General features: G+C 35.5%; 1 protein-coding gene across 1 annotated transcript in view; it reads right to left on the minus strand.

Annotated features, from left to right (window-relative positions):
- Positions 1–10,886, minus strand: part of LOC112145513 (guanine nucleotide-binding protein G(s) subunit alpha) — a 29,445-nt gene extending 18,559 nt beyond the window's left edge. The window contains exons 1-4 of the mRNA XM_024270788.1: positions 10,493–10,886; positions 9,255–9,327; positions 4,164–4,218; positions 3,915–4,034 (exon numbers count right to left, since the gene is read on the minus strand). Of these exons, the coding sequence (XP_024126556.1) occupies positions 3,915–4,034; positions 4,164–4,218; positions 9,255–9,327; positions 10,493–10,631 (387 nt within the window). The 5' untranslated portion in view covers positions 10,632–10,886. The remainder of the gene's footprint in view (positions 1–3,914; positions 4,035–4,163; positions 4,219–9,254; positions 9,328–10,492) is intronic.

The following is a 10,886-nucleotide window of genomic DNA, read 5'->3' on the forward strand; positions in this document are numbered from 1 at the left end:
ACAACCTTTTTAAAGCTCTGTAAAAGTTAAAAACGTCAACAGAAAGCATTATTTTATTAGGATTTGGATCAGAAAAGTTGTATAAGAAGATTTAAAATGACTTAATGAGATTTCTCAAAAAAGTGCTCTTATTTGACCTAAAAGTCACTAGCTTTAAGTTTAAAGTATTCAAAAAATGTATTGTATTTAACATCCTATATAATATTTTGCAATAACATAAATGAAAAACGAATTTAGGTTGTTCTGGGATAAAAGGAAATCAAATCTGGTCTCTGTTGTTCTTCCAGAGAATTCTGCTGCACAGACAATCAAATCACAGATTTTATTTAACTTGACACCAGATTCCCTGGTCAGTGTTTCCTGCAGATTGTAAATCTAAATTCAGAGGAGTAAAAGGCAGGAGACTTTGAATGAAAATAGAGTAAAACGCACCAACTGAGGACATAAAATGTTCCCAAAACTTGTGAGAGCAAACAATGTTTCTGCTGAATCATCCTGTGATTACTGATTCAATGTACAAAAGGAAATCAAGAAAACGCGACAGATATTCAGCGCAGATTTTTTTTCTCCCTTCCTCCTCTGCTGCGAGCAGCGCCAACCAGTCCTACTGGTTTCCAGTGGGCCCTGAGGCAAGGTGAAGCGGGAAGGAAGGAGGGAGGAGGCGGAGCAGACGCTCCAAAAGGTGCTGGAGAACTCGTAAGATCTTTTTTTTTTTCTGAATTATTATTTTTTGTGTCCTCAAGTCTTGCACAATCTTTACCAAGAGCGTTGGAATCCACCTCAGAGCATTTGCCATGACGTAACGGAGGCGCCGCCACGAGACGTTTTGTTTTGCTTACACACAAACGCCATCTCTGGAAGCTCAGCTGGAAATATCAAAACGTAGATGTGAGAAGCAATGGGGTCAACGTGATGGAAAAAGGAGATTCTCACCAAACTACAATCCAGTCAGCTACGACCTTAACTTCCTTACTTAAAAAGAATTTCAAATGCTTGCATTACTGCTCGATTAAAACAGTCCTAAACATTTATATTTAAAAAAACTATAACTAAAAACTAAATTAAGCTAAATTACGAGCAACATCATTCCGAATATTTGCATATATTAGATGCATATATTCCTGTTAACGGCAGGTTTAAAGTTATCTACCTATAAACCTGCCTCTATTTGGCTTGTTTTTTATTATGTTTGTTAGTATGTTTGATTTTTGTTTTTTCTAAGTATGTAATTTTCATTTAGATATTGTTTATAGAATAAAATGATTGAAGCTAATGGTTTGTACTCTCTGTGAAAGTGTAGACTAAACTCATCTTGAAAGAAAAAAAGTATAACATGAAGGTCATTGAGTACTATCAATTGACCACTTTTTTTGGTCAGGATTTTTTATTTGCATTTGCTAGCATTGTCCTTCACTTTAAACATAAACTATATATGAGTATTTTGAAAGTCCGAATACTTTTCCTAAATATAAAAATATTCTACAAGGAAAACTAAAAGGTAAGAAGTGACCTCTAAACCAAAGTAACAAGCATTTGTTTCATAGTTTACGGTCACACAGTCACTACAGACAATTTGTGTATCGTGTGCAATTTTGGTTTTTCAGGATACATGTGTGATATATAGGAAAGTAATAAGGTTTTCTTGCGTTTGTAATTTGTTGATGTCCGTTAAGGGTTTCGGCCAACGGGACTTAACGTGAATTCAGTTTTGAATTGTTTGTAATTTTTGGTTGGTAGAGACTTACAGATTTTATGTGATTTTTACATAGTTTATATGCAATGATTATTATGTACATAGAAATTTTGTTACTGTATATCAACATTTTAGATATACTTTCTGTCTATATTTTTTGTCAAATTTATAATCTGATTCTGAAGGAAGTTTTATTTTGAAAAAACACCACCTCCAATTCATACTTGACATCTGTCCCTCGGTCACGAGGCAAAAATCCCTCCGCTACTTTTTTTAAAGCGGCAGCACCGACTGCTAAAATGAAACTCTCAAGCTAGCAAAGTTAACAAAAAACAAAGAAAATGTAACATTTTTTCACGCAGAAAAGATCCAGTGAGGAAACAGAAAAGATTTCAACTTCAAAATAAAAGAAATCTGCATTTAAGAGTAAGAGTCCTTACTCCAACTGTTTTTTTGTGACAGTTGTTCCCACTTACCAAAAAAATAACGTAAAAAGATGCTGCAAATAAAGTTCTTCAAATAGGTATTTAGAAAGTACCTTTTTTTTTAGCTATATGTCGCACCTTAAAAGTCATTCGAGGCTGAAGTTGGTGTCTGATTTTTTTTTTTAAGTTAAGGGGAATCACAATTTAACGGGTCCTCATTTTCTCTATAAATGCATTCACATTAAAGTTTTTTACTTTTTACCTCATTCTGTACTCTCCAACCTCAACCGGTCGAGGTAAAGTGACTCGGCTGGGTTGGCGGAGAGGTCTGGTTGGTTTGATCTCCAGCTGCTATCTGAGATCATGATACCAACAAAGAGGATTTACCTGTGAACCCGAGTTTCTGTAAAACAACGAGGTCTGCTCAGCTCCTCCATAGATGATTCCTCCATATTATATTTCTTATAATGAAATTGTCATGCCCATGTGCATTTTGGCACCTCTAACCATCCTAAAAATCAAATAAAACAGCAGGATGGGAGTATACTGAATTTACTAATCATTGTGCTTTCATAACTACTTCAAAACACAGATTTTTGAAGCGATAACAAATGATTTCAGTAGAAAAACTAACGTGATGCAGAGGTGGGGCCTGAAGCAACGAAGCAACGGCCCCACAGGTCACCAGGAAGTGCCTGCAGCTCAGGGGAATGCCTCCGTGTTTCTGGAAGACTGATCCCTCCGGACATATTTAGGTTTATTACAGATAATCAGCGCTAATAGGCTGTGTAGTACTCTCAGGTACGACTCATTCAATTGTCAGCATCCCAAGCGGAAGAACACCTGCTAATTACCAAAACTCCAAGCTCCATGAGGCACATTGTAACTGACAGCTACCTAGGACCCATTTTTATCCAGTGACGACGACTTCTAAAGGGCTAACAATGACCAAAAAGGGTTCTTAACGTTTAGGTAAAACATGTCACACTACAAAACAAAATGTACATCTGATGCAAATCAGTGATGCAAAACAGTATTCAAATTTGCAGGAAAAACTTTTGGTAAAAACGTTGGATTACTGGAATAAAAACTGTAGACAACATCCTCCTCAACTGACAGGTTCCTTTTAAAGTATCCAAAATTTGGATTCAACCCCACACACTTTATTTTCTTATATAGAGAAAAAAATAATGTGATGAATTTCAAGTTTAAAGTAATTTAATTCAGTACAATTTAAACAAAGCAGTACTGCATAGTTTTTTGTTTTTAAAAGAAAAAGTATATTTACTTTATGTACATAACACATTGTGTGTTCAAAAATGTTAGCATCTAGATCAATGCTGCAGTTAGATAGGAATCTTTCTATAAAATAAAAATAAAACTACAAAAAAGTCCAAGATGTAAATAAAGTCTCAAGTCTATCTTAAGACATAAAGAGGTCTAATAGTGTTTAAAGCTTTTAAAAGACAATATCACTGATTCATATATTCCAAATATTTTCATTGAACAATAAAAAAAAGAATTCCTTTATAATTGAAAAAAAAAATTAAAAGGTCAAAATTATTTAAAAAAAGAAAAAAAACGTAGAGAACTTCTATCTTTTTTTTAAACTGGTGCCAGCATGTTGGTTTTTTTTGCTAAGCATATATTCTGTAGACTAAATGACTCATATATGCACTAATAATCACCCTGTTGTCACATCATCTTTTTGATCCTTCATGAGATGCCGACAGAGCAAAAATGTCAGTGAAAATGATCACGAGTCAACACGTGTCAGAGGATACGGAAAGACTTACTGAGGGAAAGTCAAAATCCTTTTGGCTTGCTTGGTTGAGGACGTAGTCGATCCGGAAGCGGTTTGCAGGACAGGCTAGCTTGCATGGAGGTGTGAGTGTAGTCATGGCGGCTACAATCGTCTGGATGGAGAAAAAAAAACTCTACATTTAATGTATATATTTAATTTTAAGACAAAACCGTATGACTGGCCCAAATCACAGCTACCATGATCAAAACACATGAAAACAAAAATGAGATGAATTTCTTACCTCTATAGCTTCTTTTATGTTGTTTTTAATATCATGAATTTTCTGTTTTTTCTCCCTGATGGAAGGAAAAAGAAAAAAAAAATAGAAGAGGACAGTTATTTTTATGTAAGACAACCATAAACCAGCATCATCAGTGACTGAAGTTAACATATTTTACAGCAATAAATTCATTTCCTTAGATGGTAGTTAAAAAATAAATGGTGACAAAGAATATGTTTTGGGGGAATTACAGTTCAACAAAATAATCCACTTATTTATTTATTATAACTATTATTTCTGCTTTTATGTATTTATTTATTTTGAAAACTGGTACCAGGCGGTTTTAAGATGAATCCATCCAACAGCAAAATAAGTAAATTTCATGAGAATATTAGTATCAGTATTGGGGCGGATACACAAACATCCTTTTTTCTTACTTAGTGAGAGCAAAACTTTATAATTGTGTGTTTCTGGCTCCAAATGAAAGCAGCAGAGCTTGGTTTCATTTTCAAAATGACACTGGAACTACAAGTTTTACTAAAAGCAATGACACACAGTTTCTTTTGACCTTGCTTTGCGATAAACAACATTTCTGCATCCGCACAAAACGCTTTTCTGCAGGTCTGACCGATACAAGAGTTTTAATGTTACAGAGAGCTTTATATCTTTTATCAAAGATTCAGACAAAAAAAAAAAAAAAGTTTAGTCGTTGGAAATGAGGTTTAATTCTCATATTTACAAACATATTTCTGTTTTCAAAGGTTAAATAATTTGTCTGCTGTTACACTACTGAAACTACTTTAAGACTTTTTGTGTTTTAGCTAAATATCTTATGTTACAACAAAAATGGTCTAAAGGTTAAAATCTCCGTAGCAGTAGATTTCTGGAAAACCATTCCCACTCGGGACATCTTGGACTTTGATAGGTCAAGAAAGACGGGTGAAGTGGGGGAGTGGAGGGCTATGGTTGCTTTGTTGTCAGATGAAATTTTGCATTTCTGGAACATTTTTAAAAGAATAGACACCAGAAAAAATAGGTTTTATAGCTTTAAAGAACAGTAGAGTCATTTTTGGGTTCCTAAAATACCAAGCAGAGGTGGATGCAGTTTGTTTTTTCATCCCCACTGTTCTTGTTTGGTTTATTTTTGCTATTTTATAGAAGACAAGATTGTAGGTAAGATCCAAAAATAAACAGGAGCTTAGAAAGGTTACGGCGAATCATTACTGCCTATAAAAAAAAAACCAAAACGACTGTACTTGGATGTCTCATGAAATCCAAGAAGAACTTCTCTGTAAGAATGCATATATTTGCAGTTCTAAACAGCTATGCAGCTACAACAAACGACACCTATAAGAGTAGCAGAGAACAGAAAATCTTTTCATTTTCTTGGAAGCATAAAAACTATTTTTCCTGGTCACTGTTGCAATATAGTCTTATGACTCTAGTTGGAAGATTGCAACAACAAAAGCATCAATGGAACAATGAATCCATCGTGCTGCTGAGTGCCTAACATACAAGACTGCGGGGGCAGTGTCATGATCTGGGGTCGCTTCAGTTGCAGAAGTTTAGATTTACTACTACAGCAAAAAGTAGGTCACATGACTATTTTAATGTATATAAGTATCCTTTTAGCCTTTGATGCTTTAAAATTTGGTTAACAGACAAGAGAGTGAATCGTCAAGATTTTTTTTTTCGGGGTTAAAGACTGTGAAGTAATTCGAGACTAATAAGACCAGGATTAAGAAAAGAGATTTTCAGACACATTTGCTTTTATACAAGACTATTGCATTTCAGAATTTCTCCTTTTTTTGTACGAACTACAGGAGTGAAAGGAAAATTAGCGAATGTAAGCATCAATTCTTTTAGTACCAAGTTAGCAAAAGTTAAATGAACATCATAGAAATTAAGAAATAAGAATCAGTAATGGAAAATGAATTTATTTAGTACCACTGCAACCATGTTTTGGTCTACTGTAAAACCATTCCCACTGGTCTTTTAATTGTTATTATGCAGTTTTTAAGCTAAATAAAAAAACCTGTATCGTTTTTAGGACATAGTTTCTGCAGAGCGGCAGGAGTTTATTAGAAATTCACCTCTAAGTTGTTGAATTTGCCATTTTCCCATCATCCTTTGGTTTACACTCTCTCCTGCTAGCTTACAGCCCCTCACAACCCCAAGCTAACAAAAATGGTGAGCAATATCAGAGCTATTCAGCCATAAAATACTCAGGAATGCAATTTTGAGATTGTTCTCTTATATGTTAGTGTGTACACACATCACGGATAAAATGAAGTCATAATTCTATTGTGACCCAATTTTAAATAAAGGTTGTCAATAGCAGAAAAATTATCAGGCTAGGGCTGCCACGATTAGTTGACTAATTGATGACTAATCGACTATTAAAATAGTCGACAACTAATTTAAAAGTCGATTAGTTGTTACTTTATATTATATGGAGTCAGAGTGTGGTACAGTTGAAAGTTATAATGGCTTCATGCTAGCTTTTTGGATTATTTTGGCATTTATGAGGGTTTTTAGGCTATTTTGGAGTTTAGCTAAAATTTCAGCTACATGCTAGCTATTTCGGCTAATTTAGACTTTTTTGTTATTTAGTCTTTTTTGGAGTTTAGCTAATATTTCAGCTACATGCTAGCTATTTTGGCTAATTTAGGCTTGTTTTATTTTTTAGGCTGTTTTGAAGTTTAGCTAATATTTCAGCTACTTCCTAGCTATTTTGGCTAATTTAGGATATTTTCAGTATTTTAGGCTATTTTGGAGTGTAGCTAATATTTCTGCTACATGTTAGCTATTTTGGCTAATTTATGCTCTTTTGTTTTAGGCTATTTTGGAGTTTAGCTAATATTTCTGCTACATGCTCGCTGTTTTGGCTAATTTAGGCTTGTTTTATTTTTTAGGCTATTTTGGAGTTTAGCTAAAATTTCAGCTACATGCTAGCTATTTTTGACTAATTTAGACTTTTTTGTTATTTCGACTTTTTTGGAGTTTAGCTAATATTTCAGCTACATGCAAGCCATTTTGGCAAATTAAGGCTTTTTTGTTTTTTTAGTCTTTTTTGGAGTTTAGCTAATATTTCTGCTACATGCTAGCTATTTTGGCTAATTTATGCTCTTTTGTTTTAGGCTATTTTGGAGTTTAGCTAATATTTCTGCTACATGCTCGCTGTTTTGGCTAATTTAGGCTTGTTTTATTTTTTTAGGCTGTTTTAAAGTTTAGCTAATATTTCAGCTACTTGCTAGCTATTTTGGCTAATTTAGGATTTTTTCAGTATTTTAGGCTATTTTGGAGTTTAATTAATAATTCAGTTGCATACTAGCTGTTTTGGAAAACTTAGGCTTTTTTCAGTCTCTAAGGCTAAGTTGGCATTTAGCTGACGTTTTAGCTGGCTATCAGCTTTAGCGTTTTTAGCTATCAATTTCAGAATCTTCAGCTATCAGCACTAGCATCTTCAGCGGCCAAATTCAGTTTACAGTACTCACACTAGCATTATTGCAGGTAATGCTACATATCTAGTTTTTAGTTAGCTTAAAGCTAATGATGGTTAGGATGTTTGCTTTATATCCAGTTTGTGCATGACCAGATTAATCGACTAATCGGAAAAAATAATCAGTGATTAGTCGACTATTAAAATAATCGTTTGTGACAGCTCTCTATCAGGCATCCCGAATGGCGGCGCTCTGTCCAGTGAAGAGAGAGAGAGGGTTGTTGTCCTCTCTTTTGACCTTCACTCATCCTGGTCTATCCTAATCTTTTACATCTGGAACTCCACAAACAAAAACAACAAACAGTGGCCTCTTTTCAGCAGAGTCATCCCGCACTGCTCAAGCATCTCTGCCTTATTACCACGTCACTCAGCACATCCTCCTCCCAGCGCCTCCCTCTGACTGGCACTGCCCCGCATCCCCGATCGGAAGGGTCCCAAAGGGGTAAAATGAACCCTGGAACTTAATTCAGCTGGGAGTCACAGCTGACTGCAGGTTTGTCATCGCACCGGGGCGTCTGGACGCCACCCAAAAATAAGCACATGTCGCTGCGCCGACCCCAAAAACCCATTCTAGGAAACGGATGATCCAGAATAGAAAAATGTGACTTCAGTTTCCATTGCATCATCTCGGTATCGAGTTTTAGGACATTTTACAAGAAAAGGGTGTCTGTTTGACACCCAGGAGGATATTTTCATGAAATCTGACACAGATAAAATGCTTGACCGTTTTGATCAGAAATATTTAGTTTTTTTAACTGTTCCAAAGTTAGACATTTCACCAGAATAAACTCGTCTTTAATAATTGTGAAGAACAATTTTTTTTATGAAATGATGAAAAATCCCACATTTGGAAAGACTAAAAAAAACATTTTTGTGTGTTTTTAAAAGTTTTGTGTTCCCCAAAAAGAGAAAAGTTAGTTTTTTTTTTCATGCATCTTCCACATTTTTGTTAAAAGATAATGAAAAGTAGCTAAACTTTTTGAATTTTATTAAAAATCACAAAAAAAAAATTGTAGTAGAAGCAACTAGTTTATAAAATAAAGTGCAATATATTCTACTGTAATAAAGATTTTACCATTGTCTGCCATTTTTGTTGCACCTGTAACATTAGGCTGGGATTGTAAGACGCTGCAAGCTAGCTGGAGAAAGTGGATGATGGGAAGTGGGGGCAGGCTTACTGTTTTAAGTGAAACAAGTGGAAAACCTTAATGTTTTTTAAAACCCTGTTTACAACTAATTCTCTCTTAAAAATAGACACCTAAAAACCTAAATTATTCAAATAAATTAATGTAAAGTGAATTAAAATATTTACTTTTCACAATAAAAGCACTGAAACAAAAACTGTTTTTGTCCACAAATGATTAATTTGTCCTGAAATATGTGATTAAAATTCTGACCAGTCTTGACAGATTGATTGATATTGGGAGGTAAACGTAAAGAGTTTTAAATGTTTTAGTTAAAAATAATGTTTTTAAAAAGCTATAACTGGCTGTTTCTATCTTCCAGGCTCGTCTGCAGCGTTGGAGCAGTTTTCATCACTGATAGATGTTTCTGTCAGGAGAGGTTTCATGTGTTCAAACCCAAACCAAAGAGACAGGAGCAACACTTACTCTGCGTTGAAGCCGTTCACGTGCAATATTCGCATCTGTTTGACTATTGTACTTTTACCAGACTCGCCAGCCCCTGAAACCAAAGAGGAGGAGAAAGCAGAGGTCATTGAAACATCTACAGAGTCCTGTCAATCATAAGATCCCTAAATGATGTTCATAATCCCTTAATTGCATAGAATAAAGAATGAGTGGGTGAAAGAATGGAAATCAAATTGATATTTATTCAAAAAAAGCAAGATTTGCTCATTAATTGAAAATATCAAAAGATTCATTCTTTTTATAAACAAAAAACTACTTTTACTTAGCTTTTAAAATGATAATTATGAAATCTGCTTTAAATAACTAAAAAAACAGTGTTTATGGATGGAAATTTGACAAAAATAAGTAGATATTTCATAAAATTGCATTTAGAAATCAAAGAGTGAACTTGTATCATTTCTTTTCTGTCCTAAAATTGTGTCACAACCACATAGTTTCTGGTTTAAATTCTTTAAATAAGATATTATCTTTATCAAGTTGACTTTTAACTAAATTGCACATTTTACAGTCTTAAATGTGTCCAACTTCCAGATCAACTAGAATTAGTTAAAAAAAACATGGAACTAAATAAATGTATAATATAATTTACATACAGGTTTATACTATATGATATCATTTCAGCTATTAGTCTAAAAGCTGTAAAGAAAATATAAACTACTATGAAAGATTAAAAGAAAACTAGAAACTGAGATGTTTTAATTTTGTCCGAGCAGGCTATGAATAGCATCCCTTCATCCCCAAACACTAACTGGCCAGACAACGCGCCCGCTATTTTCAGGCAGTGAGCAATTGCTGAAATCTGGGATCCCTTTCAGGTTAGAGTGACCCCGACGAGCATTCACGAGAAGCCAGTAATCCCTAATGGTAATCCTAATTTGAGATTGAGAAGCTTTAGGAGTCTAATCGCTTGGTGAAGCAGCGTAGAGGTGGATTACTGTATACGAAAGGGTGAGTGTTTGACACCCTGGGTCAAGGCGAAGGCATGCAGGATCCGGTTTGTGGACCCCCCCTCTCATAAATGAGTGGCCTCCCAGCCTCTGCATGGTGCCTGAGTGTGCTGCTTTCACACAGATGGTGGTGACTGCCTGCCTGTCTGCCTGCCTGATCCCCTGTCTCTCACATGTTCTCCAATCGGGCTGCTGGTGTAGTGGCCTCCGCCGCTTGCATCATTCGTCACGAGAAATCCCACAAACACCTACCTAACAGTAGTAGCCGGTGAGTCGCCCGGTAGATCTGCTTGTCTTTTTGGAGCTGCTTCTCGATCTTCTTGTTGGCCTCCCTCTGTGCCTTCTCCTCATTGCGTTGGTCTTCAGTCTTACTGTTGCCCAGACAGCCCATCTTCCCAAAAACCCAGTGGTAGGTTAAAGGGGGAAGCAGGGTGCAGCAGGAGAGGAAGGAAAAGGGGGGGTGGAGGTGTTGATGAATAGAAAAAAAAATCAATGAATCTTAAATTCCTGCACTGGCCCAGGAGAGGAACACCTGGCTCAAAATAGGTGACATTTGTGCTGCCAGATGTGATCGATGCCAGGTAGTAGACGGTGGCCCCCACCAGGCTTTTGCCACTATCAATGGAGGTGGGTGGATGGATGGATG

Source organism: Oryzias melastigma, linkage group LG5 (genome assembly GCF_002922805.2).
Source record: "Oryzias melastigma strain HK-1 linkage group LG5, ASM292280v2, whole genome shotgun sequence".
NCBI lineage: Eukaryota > Metazoa > Chordata > Actinopteri > Beloniformes > Adrianichthyidae > Oryzias > Oryzias melastigma.